General features: G+C 44.6%; 1 protein-coding gene across 1 annotated transcript in view; it reads right to left on the reverse strand.

Moving 5' to 3' along the window:
• Positions 1 to 540: 540 nt before the first annotated feature.
• FBXO32 (F-box protein 32) overlaps positions 541 to 19,939 on the reverse strand; it is a 36,291-nt gene continuing 16,892 nt past the window's right edge. The window contains exons 5-9 of the mRNA XM_060611258.2: positions 15,127 to 15,220; positions 14,058 to 14,242; positions 8,107 to 8,289; positions 6,502 to 6,645; positions 541 to 6,059 (exon numbers count right to left, since the gene is read on the reverse strand). Of these exons, the coding sequence (XP_060467241.2) occupies positions 5,970 to 6,059; positions 6,502 to 6,645; positions 8,107 to 8,289; positions 14,058 to 14,242; positions 15,127 to 15,220 (696 nt within the window). The 3' untranslated portion in view covers positions 541 to 5,969. The remainder of the gene's footprint in view (positions 6,060 to 6,501; positions 6,646 to 8,106; positions 8,290 to 14,057; positions 14,243 to 15,126; positions 15,221 to 19,939) is intronic.

Raw genomic sequence — 19,939 nt, forward strand, 5'->3', positions numbered from 1 at the left:
CCCCCCGCCCGCCCCCCCCCGCCCCCCGCACAGCCGGTCCAAAGCAGGTCCCCTTGACATTCTGCATCTCAGCCCCTTGTTTATTCTCTTTATAGCACTTATTATGAATTGAATATCTTCCCACTTGCTTTGTGTGTGTCTGTCTTTGTTTTTCCTGCTAGAATCTAAATTCCATGAAGGCGGGGACTGTATCTGTCTTGTTCACCATGCTATTCCCAGTGCCTCGCACAGGGTCCAGCGTATTGTAGCTGTTCGATAAATGTTGATGAAAAAGTTGATACTGATTTCACATCTCACTAGTCCCCCATCATTCTATTATACACAAGTAAGTGGAGATATCCCATTTAAGCACAGTTCTGTGTTATTGACTGAGGCTGGTACTCAGCAGCGCGGTCATTTTTCTACATATCCCTAGACATTTTACACCAACGGTAACAAGTTCCTGGGACAAGGCATATAAGCCTTACGAGGCAAAAGGTAAATGCAGTCCGTGTGCTCAGAAAGCCAACTTGAATTGGCACGCACCAAAATGCACCGGCGTGTTGTTGGAAAAACATTTATTGCAATTCAGTGTCAAAAAAATCTTTACAAAAATATGCCACCGTCCGGTACAAACAACTATAAAAAAATCAATTCATCATGCAAGAAAAGTGTGCAAATAATTTATACAGGAGGGCTTAGCTCACACAATATTAAATAAACATTTTTTGTATGTAATTAGTCTAACCTCATACTTTTAGTTACAACGTTCAACCCCTTATAGCATTTTTTTATTGAAAGGAGTAAAGCTTCTCGACTTAGGACGTGGACTTGAATATACACCCCCTTTAGCCAGGGTTATTGGCACTTGGTAGAATAAAGATAGTGCCAAGAGTTCTCAAGCATAGACTAGTAGTTGGAGCCTTCTGTTTAACAGACTTGTACATCGTTAATTAAACAAACATTGCTATACTCAAAGACAGAAAAAGTCATGTTCAGACTCCAGAAGTAGTGTTGTAGCAGATGGAGTTTTAAGAAGTTCAGAGATTTGGAGCAGCTATCCATTTTTGGACAAATGGAGCAGGACCTGAGTTTTGAGAGATTTCTCAGGAGGCTTTGTTTGCTGAGTTCAGAGACACTTTGAAAAATGTCCAGCAGACAAAGTCAGAAGTATCTGTGGTCCCTCGCTCTTTGCTGCCTCTTGGAATAATCCCTCTTTGCTTAGTGAAGATGAGGTTTAGCAGAGAGTGGGAGGGTCTGCACTGGGACAGAAGCTCACTGGATCTCATGCCAGGTGCCGGAAGATGGGGAGATGAGGGTATGGATTAAATGTACCTCTTAGTCTAAGAGAGGAAATATCTGCTTGGTTCCCAAGCTTGGTTTCAGAACCTCAGTTTCTAGAAAGCAAGCTGGCCGCTCAGCCGTTTTCTGTCTTAAGGGCCACTTTTGGAATTAAAATGCAAGTACCCAGGGAAAAGTAAATTTGTCAAAACATGCTGCTTACTTTATGGCGAGCAGGTTGTACTCACTAGAATGCTGTCCTCACAGTAGAGTCAGAGGTTTGTAAAAATGTTAAGTGGCTCCAGGGAGAAATGTGAATTTCTCCATAGAGAACCAGGGGCTTAAAATATTCGGAAAAGATAATGGCCACATGCCTAACACCGGACTCTCATGCTTGCCTTCCACGGCGAAGGTGTTGAGAAGATTCAGGTCAGGTATCACATGTCTCCAGACATAGCAAAAGATGCTGGTTAGGGGGCACAAAGTCAAGAGCTCAGAAAGTCCCAGGTTTATACTCGGGTCTACCACTGAGTACCACATGGGCTCAGACTTGTCCCCTGAATATTGTGGACCCACTACCTCATGCTGAAAGGCAGAAGGAATGCCAGACTCCACCATCTTTCACTTCCCTTCTAGCATTAAAGTCTGGGATAGGAGTTTCCTTCCTTTGGAAAATCACAGAGGGTTTACTCTTCTTAAAAATAAAAAAATAAAAAAATAAAATTAAAAAAAAAGAGAAGAAAACCTCTAGAGAAAACGTGGAGTTTAAAGGAGTTACGATCTTGTTTACTGAAGACATCAAGAGCCCAAGATACATCAAAGAGCCACGGCTTTGCGTTTGTCTAGAGGTTCAGGGTGTTTCTGAGGTCTGTTTAAACACTAATAGGATTTTAGGCCAGCATCCAGTCAGAAGGATGGTTCGCAGACTCAGATAGTTGGAAACAGATAAAAACAAAAAACAAAAAACAAAAAAGCCCAGATGTCCACATAGAATATGTTTGATATAGTTTAGTTAAAAAAAATTCACACATAAAATTACAGTTTAAAAAAATTCACACAAAATAGAGTGCATAGCAAAACATTATTGCCCTATAGCCTGGCAGAAAAATATAAACTCAGGTGCATATTTTATGATAAACATTGTATTGAGTGCTACAAATGATACATTGTTGAACATGTCTTGAAATGATTGACCTTGTGAATCACTCCACTTGCTTAGACAAATGATACTCTAAGCCCCCTCCCTTCTCCCACATAGAAAACAACAGAAAAACAGAGCCTCTGTTAATCGTAGGCTCCTTATGAGCAAAGTTTTTGAATCCACGGAGAGTCATGGTGGTAACACAGTACACAACTTGTTACCAAGTCATGTCCCCAAGGAAGGCCCACTGTTGCTGAGTGTTCTGCAATGTCAACCCAGCGCATCTCAAGTATCTCCTCCCAGCCACTTCAATATAAAATTGATCATTACTGAACAAATGTCATCTCATACCCGATGCCCTGGGGATGTTTTTCACTTTGTATTTTATGCCACTTACCCTCCCACGCCACTGATCTGTCTCCTCAGAGTAATAGCATTAATAATGCAACCTGGCTTAAGATGTCATTGGACCTTCTTCCGGATCTTGCTATGAAGTGAGCACTCACATATTCTTTCCCCAAACGTTGTGCCTTACTCTTAAGAGACTCTAGGCTCACTGCTCATACATCTTTATGTTGGACCAGCTCATCATACAGAACATCCCTGTGGACTTCCTCACACTGCCCTGGACACACTCCTTCTTTCTCTGGAAGTCCGCATTACTTCATAGTCGACATCAATTTCAAATTCTACATCACAGGGTTGGGGTCGGGGGTAGTAGGTAGGTACAGCAAAGAGAGGAGAGCTTTCTATTTCTTCCAGCAATTTCCATCGTCCTGTCCCTCTGGCTTTTAGACCAGTAGTTTGGAAGACAGGGATTCTTTGTGTGTTTTGTTTTGTTTTGTTTTGAGGTTAGGTTGTCCCGAGAGGGTTTGCCAATAGAAATTCTATAGATGATTGGTACCCAGGGAACAAGTATTTTCTTTTTCACTCACTCTACTTACATGGGAGGCTCTGACCATGCTTAACAGCTGCCATGTGGCGCCAACACAGATGCCCTGCACCTACTATGTTCTTCTCCAATGCCTTCATACAAACCACAGCATCAAAGATAGGCCATTTCTATTCCTTCCCCCGTCCCTCTCCACCTGCCATTTCCTTTCTTATTCTCCTCTCCCAATGAAAGAGAACCAAGAGCGTTGGTTTCTTCTCTTTTCTTCCTTAAAATTTTTCCTTGACTCTGCTTCACACCACCTCCAAAAATGCCAACAGAGATGGGGAGAGCCCAGAGGCACCATCAAGGTAAACATCTCAGAAAACCATAACCCCACCGCTGGGTAGTAGGAGTCATCCTGCACAGATGTGCCTTGCTGCCTGGCATATGATGTGCAATCGTGGGCATTGCACAAAGTCCAGATGAGACTGGTTTGGCAGTTTTGTGCTGACGGTCGAAAGCAGGCAACAGTTCCGGGACTGTAAACCTGAGGGTACCCAGGAGTTTCCACCTCCCCGATCAGCACGAAGGGGCAGAGGTCATGAGTTGATGGGCAGATGTGGAAGGCCATGGATGCCTAAACCTAAAAATGTCAGAGCTAAAGGTTCCAGCATCTAGAGACAATTAACCCAGCTCTGCCCCACATCTTTAAGGAAGCCGAGACATTTGGGGGCACGTCTCTGAATTATAGAAGTGCCAGCTTTTTATTCTCCACTTAGGCCCTGCATCCTCAATGTGACTCTGACTCAGGGGGGAAGGGGAAGCAAAAATCCCATCCGGTCATACAGGGGTTCCTAAAGCTCAACCTTACCCAACAAAATCTTATTCTTTAATATTTGTCACAGTGGGGAGAATTTAAATTCAATTTAATTTTTTCTTCTGTCAGGGGTGATGAGGAAAAGAAATGTGGAGACACCCTGGGGTGTAGACACAGGCATTGCAAAGTGAGGGGACTAATGGTTGACTTCTCTTTGGGATGCTGAGTCGTGGACTGTGCACTGACGGATGGGCATGAAGGGACTTCGCATCACTGGCCGGTCCCTTGCCTCGTTTCTGTACGTGCTTAACCATCTCTCCCCTCATCTGGTCACCCCAAGGTTCAACCCCTAAGGATACCCTGTTCTTCAATGTGAACGTGAGCAAGTTTCCTATCTCTGCTTCACCTATGTGCCAAGGCCATGCAGAGTGGCAACTTTATTTGCGTGAGAGAAAAAAAAAAAAAAAAAGCATGAAGCAGATACAACTGCCAAGATATGTACATTGTTGTAGAAAAGCAAAGTTCTATAAAAAGTAAAAAAAAACACCAAACATCCCCTACCCCATCCCAGGAATATTTGACAATGAACTCATTAAGTCCTGAGATTCCCTTTCCTCTACACAGCTACCTGCTGATAATTTGCCTCGCAAGATCCCCAGGGGTATGTAGCAAGTGTAGGATGAACTCACAGTACTTCTGTTCCCTGTGATTGGAACTCCAGGCTTTCTCTTGTCATCCTTGCAAGAAGTGCTAGCTTAGGTTGACTGAATTTTGATGTTGGGCAAAAAGAAAACAAAGCCCCTCAACTCATCCCCTGTCATGAGGAACAGCAGCTGGAAACACGTTTAACTGATATGTAAAACCTGTTTTACAAGCTTTTATCGGCACTCTGGCTCCGACCAGTCCACAGATATGCTTATCCGGGAAGATATTCCAGGAAGCCCAGACAAACCAAGAAGTTAAACAGGAATAGAAAGTCTTCACAGCTATTGGGTGACTGATTCTATCTTTTCTGCGGCAGGACTTCCTCTGGGACTGTTTTTAATTGGCCTTATGTTGCCCTGAATGAGCTACAGCACGAAAGGGAAAGAGGCATACGCGCTGTGGGGCCGTTCTAGAAAAGAGGCAACTCTGAAGAGGTGCTTATTCGCCTAAAAGGGAAGTCTCAAGCATGATGAGGATTGCCTCCAGTATCCCTTTCCTATTTAAACCACTTTCGGGTGATGAAAAACCAAGAAAAACAGACACTGCCTACTGGACAATGCGCTTTGTCAGAGAGGGCATTGCATACTTTCCGAGGTAGACTATTGTGTGATATATTTGCAAGATAAGGCCTTGTGCCCACACGGGTTAAGATGGGTGGTGCTTCCTTTGCCTTTTTAAAACAAACCCCCCAAAATCGAAACCAAAGCGCGGGGACTTCTCATATATAATGAAGTTTTCTTCTTCTCTTCCTTTCTTTAAGCAAATTTTCACATTGTAAACAGAGAGTGTTCTATCTTGTATTCGAGTTCTGCCCTTTTCTTCCACATCCCTAGGGAACTACAAAGGCGTTTCAGTGAACGTCAAGGAAATTCCATTTTCACCGATGAAACTGAATTCCTGCCCTTATAGTCTTGCCGGCAAATAGTTAGGGAAAAAATTTATTTACAGTATTTCTGATTTTCCATACCAATTCTAATGAGAAGTCCATAGTCTTAAATTCCCAGCCAGCAACTGCATCTCTCCCCTTCCAACATCCTCTCAGTGACTTATCTCAGAAGTTTTGAGCCAGCATTTCAAATGTACACTATTTACAAATGAAGTGTCCAAACTCTGTATTCCCAAGAATCCAATCAGCCGGGGAACCCGTCTGAAGTGTCGTCATGTGCTGGGATTCAGAACTTGAACAAGTTGATAAAGTCCTGGGGTGAAAGGGAAACGGAGCAGCTCTCTGGGTTATTGGCTGTGCACGGGTGGTCAGTGCCCTGGAAAGGAACATCATGGGTAGGTTTAGGTTCTCAGAAGCATCCTGCTGGCTTGTTAGCACCGTGAGTCATTTCCCAACCTCAAAGCAACATTCCTCTGTCAAGAATGCCGTGAGTTATGCAAAACTAGAGAGCTGTGTGTGTGTGTATGCCTATGCCCAAAGAGATGGGAGAATTTGCAGGTGGGTGGGATGCATAAAAAATATATATATACACATAAAATATACATACATAAATATAAAAAAATATATATATGTAAGGGGGTGGAGGAAATGAATGTCTTTGAAAGTTTTTTTCCCCCAGGCACTGACTCAGTTTCCCTACACCTTCAGCTGGGGGCTGCAGAGGGGAAGAGCAGGAAAGGAGTAGGAAAGGCTTTGGCAATGCTGCTGGCTCCCAGGGGCTGGGCTGGGGGTCTGTGGCAGCCACTGGAGACACATACCTTCCAGGAGAGAATGTGACAGTGTCTGCAAAGCTGAAGGGTGTCTCCATACTGCTCTTTCCGTGGGTAACATCGCACAAGTTTAAAATACATCTTCTTCCAATCCAGCTGTCCTTTGTCTGACAAAATTAATCGCTTGCGGATCTAAATTGCAAACAAATACAGATAGTTGCAGAAGAGTTCATCAAGAACATGGCTTGTGGTTTTCTGGTTCTGAAAAGTTCTGTTCCCACCCTCCTTCCCCCTTTTTCATCTGTGTCCTGCAATTTCCAGGGAAAAAAATAGCCAAGATATAAAGAGGGACCTTCTGAGCTCTACCCAGTTAAACGGTAGCTTTTACCAGTCTTTAAAAGAAACAGGTGGATGGTGACATCTTACTAGTGACCTCTACTAAATTATATTTGGATGGTCCTTTAAAGTTTAGGTAATCTCCATAAACACCTTCAATCTTTTCTTAGCCGTAGACTTGAGTGATTATTTCCCGGGAGATGCGGTGACTCCTTGGCATAGTGCCTCTAATCTAGATCTAAATATTAGTGGCTTCATGAACAGAACTTGTTGAACTCACACGTCTATATAAAGAAGTTGGGAAAAAAAATCTGAGGCAGCACGAGGAGGGGAAACAGGACTCCTCGGGTGTCAGAAGGCCCCAGTTCAAATTCAGATTCAAGGCCGGTTTCTTCACCTCGAGAGCCACTCCCCTAGTTTGGACAGTCACTTAGCCACCTGTGGTCTGAGCCCCCTCATCTGTTTAAAGTGAGTATAATGATACCTACTCCACCCTGGGTCATTAGACTAAAATGAAATAATATCTGTAAAAGTACATCAGCTGTAAAATATCATGAAAATAAGTGACTTTTGTAAGTTACTTTGTTATAGAAAAGGAGGATTGATGCCACTTTAGGAACTTTTAAAAAATGTTTCTTTTTGAGAGAGAGAGAGAGAGAGAGAGAGACAGAGAGAGAGAGAATGAATGCAGGGGAGGGGCAGAGAGAGAGGGAGAGAGAGAATCCTAAGCAATACAGAGCCTGAAGCCGTGCTCTATCCCACGAACTGTGACATCAGGACATGAGCCCAAATCAAGAGTCAGATGCTTAACTGACTGAGCCACCCAGGCGCCCCCTTTATGAACTTTTTAAAGCAAATTGCAAAGTGTGCATATAGGTTAAAAATGTAAGTTGGTGGGGGAGCCTGAGTGGCTCAGTCGGTTCAGCATCGGTCTTTGGTTCAGGTCATGATCTCACGGTTCGTGGGTTCGAGCCCTGCACTGGGCTCTGTGCTGAGAGCTCAGAGCCTAGAGCCTGCTTCAGATTCTGTGTCTCTCTCTCACTCTGCCCCTCCTCTGCTCGCATGTTGTCTCCGTCTCAAAAATAAACATTAAAAAAAAAAATGTAAGTTTTTTTTTTTTTTTTCTCATCAAAATCACCTTAAGGGAAACCCTCACGTACATTATTTAGAAACTCCCTGTACTGTTGCTTTCCAGTCGGCCAGGAAGCCCTGGAGGGTGGGCACCCATGCCTAAAGTGCGAGAAGAATGCCAAGGACATCTGAGGGTGGGGGACAGAGAAGGGAGAGAAGGAAGGACTGCCCGCTGGGCCCCCTGACCTGCCGCTCAGAGAAGTGGTATTGGCAGAGCTTTTTCCACAGCAGACGGTCCTCACTGAGCACGTGCAGGTCAGGAGCCACCTGGCCCAGGCTGACCAGGTCCCGCCCGTCACTCAGCCTGTGCATGATGTTCAGTTGTAAGCATAAAGGCAGGTCGGTGAAGGTGAGGCCCTTGAAGGCAGGCTGTGGGGAGAAGGATGATGTTAAGTTGTGGGTTGCAGGGCGGAAGGGCAGCGGATCACCAGGTGACACCCTCCAGGGATGCAGCTGTCCCCTCGTCCTCTACCCTCAAGTTGGTTTTTTGATCAGAGATTAGAAGCAGCAATTCTCCCCGCTTTAAATGCAGAAATGCCCTAAATGCAGGACCCGTGGCCGAGACCCACAGGAGCAGCCCTGAACAGCTCGAGCTGGATGGTGCCAGAGGGATTTTCCTGAGATTGACAAAGCTTTATACTTTTAACGATCCTCTGAACGGCACAGCACATGTTCGATTCCGGTGCTCCACTCAATTCCCTCCGCGACGAGATTCGCTACCTTCTTAAAGGGCGGGGTGCCTGGGACAGGGCGCCACCCGCCCCTGCCGCCTCAGTTGGCTCTGTCACTGCCCCTCCTGACAACCCATCTCTAAGCGGGCTTTCTCACCTGTGCCCAAACATGCTGCCCGTGGGCCCTGCTCTCCCCAGGCCTCTCTGCCCATCCCAATTACTTTCCCTCAGACCCAGCGTCTACTTGTTTCCTCCGAAAGGCCTTTTCTGCGTTTGTGACTACCCCAGCCCTCTTTCACTGCATCTTCCTGGAACTCCCGTGGTCTCTCTCGGGTACTTTTGGAACCAGCGCCTTTTTGTTATGTGAGGCATTTTCCCAAAGAAAGCTTAATGGAACGTTCCTGCTGAAGGTAAGCTCCACGGGGGCCGGACTTTTTGTCTTTTGTCATTGCTGTCTCCTTTGTGCCTAGCATAGAGTGGCACCCAATAAGTACCTGGGGGATGAACAAAATCTTAATAATTAAGGAGGTAAAAAAAAAAACAGCAACAAAAAGACCCTGTGCCTGGGTGTATGTGCACATGCATGTGCGCTTTGGGACTAACTTGTCCAGAACCTTCTGACCTAAGTGACACCATCCATTCCATCCATTAGAGCATCTCTCTTCAAACCTAGGGCTCCATGGGACATTTAAAAAACTCTTTGTGGATAATAATACACAGGCGATTAATCAGAAACCTCTACTACAAGCCTGAACTTTAATTTTGTATTTACTGTTTAATTTTACATTTATTGTTTAAATTTTGATGGGCTTATGTTATCCCATCTACACTTTGAACCTTGAAGGGGGGGGGGCGGGGTCTAATTTCATATCCCTTGCAGACTAGCCCAGCACAAACCACCTCTTTTGAGGGCCTGCTGTGGCCTGGTACTGGAGTCGGAATGGGTTCCTTAGGCTGGCAAGATACTCAGAAACATAAGCAAATAATTATAGAGCAGTATGTTAAGTGCTGACCAGGAAGTAAGCACAGAGTGCTCTGGGAACAGTCTGTACGGAGGAGGTCCTCAGTAGTATTTGCTGATGTGTCTTGAGCAGCATCTGGATGCTGCCATTTGGATATAGAGTCAGCACAAATCATCCAAAATTGTGGTTCTTTGTCCTTCTCACGCTAGACCTGGGTGTGCTCTTGATTTTGGACTATGGACATTTTTAGCTCAGTGCTCTGTCACATCTGGTGGGGGGGGGGGGGCGTTCAAGGGAAAAAAATAGAGGATGAAGAAGCCCTTCCTTAGCTCAGGGAAAACTATCTTGTCAAAGGGTACTGAGTCCCCTCCTCAAATTTTTAGGGAACTACTCTGTTCGAGGGACATCAAAGCCCCCCCCGCCACCCAGGATTCCAGGGGGTATGCAGTCGTATTGACTCCCACCTGTGTCCCTTGCCAAGCAGGAGAGGTGTGTAGAGGGAAGGTGGGAAGTGGCAGGGGGCCTTGGGAAGTTGGACTGTGGAGAAGAATGGCAGGTGACATGGGAGATACACCGAATGGACAAGCAGATCTGGATCCCAGGTGTCCTTGGGAACTCTGGGTCTCAGTTTCCCCATGTCCAAAATGAATGAGCTTAGAAGACTCTGAAGATCCCTTCTAGCTCCGACAATCTCCGATATGGATCGGCTTCAGCCTCTTAACTCATCAGAAATGCCTATGACTTGACAATTCAAATTGTTCAGGCTGCTGGGCTGAACTTTCAATTGTTTGCAAAATTCAGGACTTTGCCGGGCTGCTGAAGGCTCTAGACCTATTTGTCGTTTATCATCTGCTGGTGATCATGTGAGCTAATGAAACTGCCATGAAATGTTCTTTTTGTTTCCAGCACTTCAAAGCATCTACTTTTTTGGTTAAAACTCCCAGGCCAATTATTACATGAACTCCTATTAAAGTCCACTTGGCAGAGTTCACTCTCAAATTTTCAAACCTGAACTTTTCCAAAATATTTGCCCAGACCCCATGCTGAGCCCTTACTCCTGATAAATGGTTAACTGCTTATATGCCTTCTTCTTTTTGAATGTAAATATATAAGAAAAATAAGTCACTCTTGCTCTTCCAGTCAAGCGTTTGGCTAAAATCCTTTTAGGGGTGCCTGGGTGGTTCAGTCGGTTAAGCATTTGACTTCGGCTCAGGTCATGATCTCGCGGTTGGTGGGTTTGAGCCCCGCATAGGGTTCTGTGCTGACAGCTCAGAGCCTGGAGCCTGCTTCAGATTCTGTCTCCCTCTCTCTCTGCCCCTCCCCCACCCATGCTTGCTCATGCACACCCTCTCTCTCTCTCTCTCTCTGAAAAATAGACAAACATTGGGGGAAAAAAATCCTTTTATGGATTCTCTATATCCTCTACATGCTCCCAAACCCTGCCTTGCCCACAGCACTCTGTGGTTCTATTTGATTTTTCTCCCCTCCAAACCAGTTCTCTTTTTCCCCCTTCATCCTTTATCCTATTAATTATTTTTTGCCAAACAACATTGGCTCCATGTAATTAGAGATGAAATTTTGAAGGGAAACGAGATTATATGCCGGGAAGATAGTGCTAGGACTTTGGCAAATAGAAAGCAATTAGTGTGAATGTCACCTTAACATTTTTGTGTGATAGCATACTTCTCTTTGGTCCAAACTGTTAAAAAGTTGGCTTTAAAATACAGTCCACACTGAAGTAACGAAGTCCCTTCTCTCTTTCTTCCCTCCAGAGAGTTGGGCATTTGTGTGACAAGCTCTTTAGGGCTCCGTGGGTTCCCATCACTGCTCTCAAAATCACTGGCTCAGAGCAAGGAGGGCTGGGAAGGAGGGCAGAGGGGAGCAGAGAGTATGGGTAGAGGCGCGGTCTCTGTAGCCAGGCCTGAGGTTCAGTCCCCATACTGCTACATCTGATCTGTATCAAGGCACCAGCCAGCTATTCTTACCTACGCAGTCTAATTTTTCTCATTTATAAAATGAGGAAAAGCATATCTTATAGTGTTGCCAGGCAGGGTGGAAGAGATAATGCACAGAAGTACTTAGCCCAGTGCCCAGTGAAAATGAGCTATCGTAAAGACCCCTACTTACAATTATTAATTAATACAATATGAAAGACTTGGAAGAAAGCCGGCCAGAGAGTGAGCCGTTAGTAATAATAAGAGCTGACACATTTAAAGACTTACTACATGTCAGGCACTGTTCCAAGTACTTTCTATAGGTTATTAAATCCTACACTAGTGCTAGGAGATCAGTATTACTGCCTTTATTTTCCAAATGGGGCCCGGAGATGCTGACTAACTCACCCCAAATTCTGCAATTGGTAAATGTTTATCATCATCCCTAACCCAGGGCAGTATTTTCCATCTATATTCCCCCAAACACTGCACGAGTTATTTCAGGCAGGTGGTGGGGGACTTCCCTTCAATCGTTCATCCATTCGTCTCAGATTTACTGACTGCCTTCTGCTCTGAGCAAGAAAGAGGGAACAGAGAGGGAGCAAGATGGTGGGGTCTTTCCCTGCAGTGCTCAGAAGCCAGTGGATGGAGGCAGGGAAGTGGAACCAGGCAGGAGATAATTTCACATAGCAATAACCCCTCTGAAGAAGGTGAGGGGAGAGTGGTTTCCGTGGATCGGATGGTCTGGGGAGGTGGGACCAAGCTTGGAAGGGGCAGGGAATAGCTTGGCCTGGCTGTAGTGCCAGGAGCAGAGGGGCGAGTGAGATGAACTTCTGTGTCTGATCTGTTCTGCACAGGATTGCGCTGGATTTAAAAGGTTGCGAAAAGCTGGATCATGGAATAAATAGTTGGAAGAAAGCTGGATTGAAAAGAAGTTTGGAAATCTCTGACGTTAAGAAAGCTTTGCCGTGTGAGGAATAGAGAGTCCCGGTTTTGGCCTAAGTCATTGGGCTTCTCTGGTCCCCACTCCCCTCTCACTCCATGAAGGGTTAGAGTAACTACAGTGGCTATCTTCCGGTGTCCATGGGTCAATTAAGGGGGTGGTTCTAGGTAAGTAAGCCCATGGGGCTCCTGTGGTGTGGACAGAGGGAACAGAGGCAAGCTCTAGGCAAGTGTGATCATCTAAACAGTGTCCCAAATTCCCCTGGGAGAAGATGCCCTTGAGACAAATGGGACTTGCTCATTTAGATCACTGGCTGGGTAATTCTCTCCTGGGCTTAGACCAAAAAAAACAACAACAAAAAAACAAAAAAACAAACGTATTAAGTCCAGGCTACACAGAATACCAGAAATCAGGTAGAAGGTGTGAGTGAATTTTCTGGGAGAGATAAGCTGGGAATCTGGGTCACAAGTTCACGTTGTCAAACTATGCCCATACCTGAGAGAAGGGATTGGGGTAAATTATTAGAATAAACTAGGTAAAGGTTCAGAATGTACTCTCTTAAAATAGTCAAATAATTGAGATAGCTTTTGAAAGATTATCTGGGCTTGAGCTCTGCTGTGTGTGTGTGTGTGTGTGTGTGGTTGTGTGTAAGTGTGGGAGTTGTAGCCTACGTGACTAAGGAAGTCACATAATTCTGAGGCTTCTAATTATTCCCCTTGTTTCAGGGTTTGAGAAACTAAGTCTTAGAGAGGGTGTTAACAGCAAAGTCAAGGATGCTAGATTTTGAAAACTATGTTAGTAAAGTAATTATTTAAAAGAGGTCAAACAGGTTTTTTTCACGCTACTGTCTCGAGAGATGGGGCGGACCCAAACTTTATCAGCTTGGGTCCCGGAACCACTTAGAACAGTGCGGTGGGTGATTAGATATGGGAGTCGAGCGCTATGTGAGCGGTCTAAGTATGCCTGTCCATTAGCGAGCCTTAGAGATTACAGCAGTGTCTTTCTCACATTTTTGTGTGCCTTAGTCCTGCTGCTCACTATTAAGAAGGCAAGAGCTGGGGGCCAAATTATGTTGTAAAAGTCAAAAGACACTACTTATAGTAGTTTTGTTGTAATATAGGGTTTTTTTTTTTTTTTTTTTTTTTTTGCTTTGAGTGAGAATTACTCTTCTCTTTCCTACATGTATGTTCACAGTCTTTAACCAAAGGCTTCCTTGTCATAATTATTCATTGGAACTAGAATTTTCAAAGGTTGGCACCAGTTTTCCAAGCCACTGCCATTGTAGCTCTATCCTATCCAAGGCAGCATTCCTAGAGCTATAAGGGACAGGTTCTTTAGGAGGAAATGGACAAAGAGGAGAGATTCCCCCCGCCCCCCCCCCCCCCCCCAGATGGAAGTCTCCAGTTCTCCTACCATGTTTCAGTTCCCACACTTTGATCCTGTTTTGCCAAGTTCTGCTTCCCTCTCCTGGGAAGTTCTAGCCCACTCCCAGCACCCAAGTAGAAAGCATCAGATCAGAATAGCTGAGACTCTTCCACCACCAGGGTGGATTTAAAGTCCTGCCTCGCCGTGGAGGACCTGACTAACGTCTTTATTGCCAGAAGGAAGCCGGGGCGCTGCTGCTTACCCTGGTGATTTGGATATTGTTCAGCTGCTGCTGCCAGTGGAGAATGGTCTCCATCCGGTACACCCACATGTTGATGTTCCCGACCAGCACAGACTTGCCGACTCTCTGGACCAGCGTACATAAGGACGTGTAGAGGGTCTGGAGTAGTTCCCTTATTAGCCTGATGTTTTGCTGGTCTTCGAGGACTGGAGTGGGGGCAGTGGGGGGGGGGGGGGGAGAAAAAAGTATTAACAGTCGTGATACTGGAAACACTGTATATTTTATAAGTGGGCCTTTCTTCTCGATTCTGCTCATGTTACGTGGGTACTGCCTCCGGGGATGTGGTTTTCTTTCTCACTGTTATTTATTCTACACTTGGCCAAGCTTCTACACTTGAGGTTACTGGGTAGAGTTTCCATTATCTAGGTCCCTCTTTGTTCTCTTCTCCCTAGTTTTCGACAAAGACTCTTTCTCCCTTCACAGTTTTGCCAGCACCAATGGCTCACCTGATTTGAAGGCAGTTTCTTTTGCCCAGCAGTGACATCCTGCCCAGCAAGTGGTCACTCGTCAGGAATGTGAGTTCCGATCCTGTCTGGCTGAGTCTTTGTGTGATTATGGATAAATTACTCTTTCTTACGGGCCTCAGTTTCCCTCTGTGTACAACGACTCAGATGAGCCAAAGATCTAAAGTTTCTTTTAGATCAAATAGTCTATGAGTCTATTCTGCTTCGTATATAGCTCAATTTTCTAGGAATTTAGAATCCGGAGGGCTTGGTTAGCCAAGGTTGGGATGTGTGCCCACATTGAGAAGTCTGAGAGGCTTATAGCAGGGCAAATGGATACTCCTAATAAAAGGACGGGAGGGTGATGGTGTCTCCCCTTTTCACAAGTGACCCTCCTTTCTGAACTGGAATTTGGCAGAAGTGCATCTGGAGTCATTCACTTCCATCCATTCACTCTTCCTTAAATCTAATGACAGGTCCACTCTATCAGAAAACCCATCTGCCCATCCCCATCTCTATAAAAAGGGGTGAGGGTGAGAGAGAGAGAGAGAGAGAGAGAGAGAGAGAGAGAGACAGAGCGTGCTCACCTTTCAGTACCACTTTTTCCAAAATGTTCATGAAGTTCTTTTGGGCGATGCCACTCAAGGATGTGAGCTGTGACTTTGCTATCAGTTCCAACAGCTGTGGATAAAAATAGAAGTTGCCAGGCTTAGAACACAGAGACATTTTTCTCCTCTAATCTTTGCTTTCGGGTCACATGACACGTAGAGACAGATCGACAGGGAGAGATAGATGGCAGGCGGGCCCACAGTGCAATAAAAAGCAGATGCTCAAAGTGAAAGACAAATGGGGGGTAATTCAAAACCCAGGAATCAGGCTGAATATTTAATTGCTTTTGTTTTCTTTTCAATATAAAGAGTCTTGCTTCAGCCAGGGTGAATTCATTCTGCCTGTCCTACTTCAGCAAGTGAAGCTGAGGAACTCTAAAGGGAACAAAACTTCCAATGACCTGCAAATGTTGGAGTCATACACAATCACTCCCAGCAAGAATTTTTCTACCCCTACTTGAACTTCTTCCCCACCAGCACCAATTACTCTCAAGGCACATTAAACCTCATGGTCAGTAAGATGCACACTTTCCAAGGAAGGGGAAATTCTTATCCAGAAGTCTCCTGCTCCTGCAGCATTCAGTAAAAATGTCTGTTAATTAGAATCTTCCATTGCACTTAAATTCCTGTGGAAAGAGGCCAATCACAGGAAAAGAGAGGAATTCAGGGTTGTATCGTATATCTACATATTTCTGCTTAGAGGCTAGGATCCTTATAGCTCCTAACCTTGGGTTCAATTTTTGATTTGACCACCTATTAGCCCTGTGGCTATGGGCAAGTTACTAAATTTCTTGGTGCCCTGGTTTCATCATCTGTACTAATAATACTCAGAGTCGTCAAGATTGTTGAGAGCTTTGAATGAGGGAATGCCCATAAAGCACAGTGCCTGGCACAAATTAGGTGGAAAATAGAGGTTGGTGTTTATTGAAAGACTGTGTCCCAATCCCACGACCCCCATTATTGCCAAACACAAAGAAATGAAGGTAATAATTTAAGTTGGTGCATCCCTAGTCTGGTCTTTCTTTGGTAGCAAAATCCTTTACAGATGTGGCAATATTTTTAAAAAATCTATTAAAAATTCTATTGTTAAAAAACGAAACTTAAGACTGGAAGGGCATCTTAGAGGTCATGTAGTTCAACCAACTTAACAGATGAACAAAATGAGGCTCAAGAGACTATCAATTTACTGAGAGCAAGGAGAGGACTCAGCAGAGACCTCAACACACTTGATGCTTTCACGGAGTTATTGAACAAAAGAAGTTGATGTAAAATGAAAATAATCTCCCCAGAGCCCAGCAGGCCCCCAACGCACTCACCTTAGACTTAGAACCAAGACCCCTCTTTGACATTAAAGCTTGAATTTCTGCTCCTAGGAAACTTTTCAAGAGCGTTTCATCTCCTGGCTAGGCCCCAGCCCAACTTCACTTTGGGTCAATAAACATCGAGTGTGACACTGTTGGAAGCGTTGGAATCAAGGCTGAGGGAACTAGCAAAGTGACATTCTAAGAAGTAGGCTGCAGAGGAGAACCGAAACTTCTGGATCAAAGCCCTAGGCAATTGAAAGAACCTCTGCTTCCAAGACATTTGTTTAAAACTTCTGTCCTCCCGGAGCCCTTTCGGAGCCTGTCAAACCACATACAGACTTTTAATTTCCTGAACATAATTTTACTTTTAAGTAAAACAAAGCAAAACAAAAAAACCACCCCAAAACCTTTTCCTGCCCGGCTTCTGTATCTCTCACACATGCAGGGAGAAGGAGGTGAGGCAAGGCGGAGGCTGGTTTGTTAAGATTAGTGCTGCTGGGGCGCCTGGGTGGCGCAGTCGGTGAAGCGTCCGACTTCAGCCAGGTCATGATCTCGCGGTCCGTGAGTTCGAGCCCCGCGTCGGGCTCTGGGCCGATGGCTCGGAGCCTGGAGCCTGTTTCCGATTCTGTGTCTCCCTCTCTCTCTGCCCCTCCCCCGTTCATGCTCTGTCTCTCTCTGTCCCAAAAATAATAAAAAAAAAAAAAAAAAAAAAAGTTGAAAAAAGATTAGTGCTGCTGATCCAAAGATGGAAGTAGGGGCTGATCCAGTGTGCCCACTGAGAGAGGCGAGAAGTCAGTACATCCGTAGAGGCCACATCCATGGGTGGTGACCACACCCGATGACCTCTGCTTGTCTGGTTCAGCTCTGTCACCAACCAGCACGTGACAGTCAAGAGAGGAGTGACAAATGGCACCAAGGGACCGGCCAGACCTTGCATTTATCTCCCTGACCAACAACAACCAGATTGAGAAGGCCAGCCCGATGGTCTATTAATACACTGTGCCTCACATGACCAGCATAAAGCAAGATGAAAGAAAACAAAAGCCCTGAGTGGCTCTCGGAACGGCAGTTGGCTGTGCACTGTGACTCATCGTGTGGTGGAATGGGGGAGGGCGGGCAGAGCTCTGCCTGAAATCCGTCCAAAACCCGGATTCCACGTGACTACCCTCTCTTGAGGGTGTCAGTTTTAATCTTGTCTAAAAACACACCAATCACATGGAGAAGGCAACTCGCAAGGCTATGACTATGCATCTGAGGGAAAACAAAAAGCCCTTTGGTCAGATTGAGACGATGTTTGACTAAGGAAGAAGAGTAATACGGCAGCGAAAATTTCTCAGTCGACATCAGGATGACATGTCAACTACCCTATGTTTAACCCGATCTCAAGAAAAAGTCCCTCTTTTCACTGCCAAGCAGTTGTGGGGTCAGGAGAAAAAACCCTGCAATAGGAGCACACCCAGCTTCTCTAGCTGGGTGACCTCTACAACTGTCTTTCGTTAGCAAATATTTTCTGAGTGCCCACTCTGTCCTAGCATTGTGGCAGGTGACGTGGATATGACAGTAGGGTCACATGATAGCTAGATGCATGGAGTTTACTGTCTAGCCTGCGGCATAGGTCATTTAACCTCTCAGAGCCCCATTTTCTTCATTTCTGAAATGGAAATGAAAAGACTACCTACTTTACAGGGTTGTTATAAGAGTTAAAGAGATAAATGTGTAAAAACCCATTCTAAATACCAAATTCAAGGCATTATTACTATTATAAAATATTATTTCTTCCTATTCCAGACCCCAATCTTTTAGTGAAGTTTACAGCTGATATCAGCGTTTAGCAAACTTTCTGTAAGGGGCCAGAGAGTAAATATTTTGGGCTTTGTGGGCTATAGGCTCTTTGTCACAACTACTCAGTTTAGCAGTTATAGTGCAAAAGCAGCCTTAGGCAACATGTAAATGAATAGATGTGGCTGTGTTCCAATAAAACTTTATTTACCAAAACAGGTGGGAGGCCAGATTTGGTCCTTGGGCCATAGTTTACCAACTTTACTTCGTGCCTCAGTTTCCCCGTCTGTAAACTATGCGTAATAATAGTACCAACTTCGGAGTTGCAATGAAGATTGTGTTCATAAAGCATTCAGAATAGTGTCTGATACAAAGAATATACTCATATTATTATTAGTTTTTATCATAATACAGAGAATATCACTAGGTAAAATTAATGCCAGGGAGGGCATAGTGAATTAGTAAAGTACAGATGGTTTAAAGATCTTTAGAATCCTTGTATTTCAATTTTATGTATTGTCAACCAAATGCTTAAATGGTTTCAAATTTTAATATCACTTTCTGTCATTTTTATTATGTTTGTGATACATTTTAATAGCTCCCTATCTGTTGATGAATGTTAACATTGATACGTTTTACGACTTACATAGTTGCATCTACGGTGAGGTCTTATTTTGCTAACGATAAATGGGGGTTTACTACACATCAGTGACTGCACTAAGCACTTCACATGTATGATCTCGCTTAGTCCTCAGTGGTAACCTGAGGAGTTAGGCTCTCCATTTGAAAAAGAGGACACTGGCTCAGAGAAGTTAAGTCAAATACCTAAAGTCACACCAGCAGTAGTTAAGTGGTGGACTCTAACCAGATGTGTCTTAACAGAAAACATGTTAAGGACTTCAGCTTTTCAGGGTCGATCAAATTTGCATCTATGGCCAAACTTTAAAACTAGTAGCAAAAAAAAAAAAAAAAAAAAAAAAAAAAAAAAAAAAAAGAGGTTAGAGTGGGAGAGAGCCAAAGCATAAGAGACTCTTAAAAACTGAGAACAAACTGAGGGTTGATGGGGGGTGGGGGAGAGAGGAAAGTGGGGGATGGGCATTGAGGAGGGCACCTGTTGGGATGAGCACTGGGTGTTGTATGGAAACCAATTTGACAATAAATTTCATATATTGAAAAAAAAAAAAACTAGTAGCAATATCACGTATTGCTATACTCTGGGAGACAGGGTCTGGAAATGCCATATCAATATTACATTGTGACAGGTAATCAGCTTTTACTACTAAGGGAGAAATAATCCGCAGAAAGTGTTAACGACATGACTGGGCTGGGGCCATTGCTTTGGGTAAACCACTTAGGTCTACTTTCCACATCAGCATAACACTGCAGGCCCCAAACCAGTAGGTAGTATGGTGTGGAACTAGTGGTAAAGAGGACTTAAGTTGATTAATTTTACTTCTGTGTTAAGAGAGCTGTGTGCCGAGGGGAGCAGGACTACATCTGGCAGTTTCTTTACCAAGATGACTTAGCTGGCTGGATTCTTTGCCCCCAGCCACAAGAGAGCAAAGGAAAATGTTCTGTTGGGAAATGGCTCTTTCTTTTCGGCCGGGCAAATTTTAGCCCAGGTGCCAGTAATCTGTGCTGTGTTTAAGGAGAGGCAGGAGGGTAAGGAGGAGGAGGAAAAGGAGGAGCAAGACGGCTCTCAGGCCCCT

This window comes from Panthera onca, chromosome F2 (assembly GCF_046562875.1).
Source record: "Panthera onca isolate mPanOnc1 chromosome F2, mPanOnc1 haplotype 2, whole genome shotgun sequence".
In the NCBI taxonomy this organism is placed as follows: Eukaryota; Metazoa; Chordata; class Mammalia; order Carnivora; family Felidae; genus Panthera; species Panthera onca.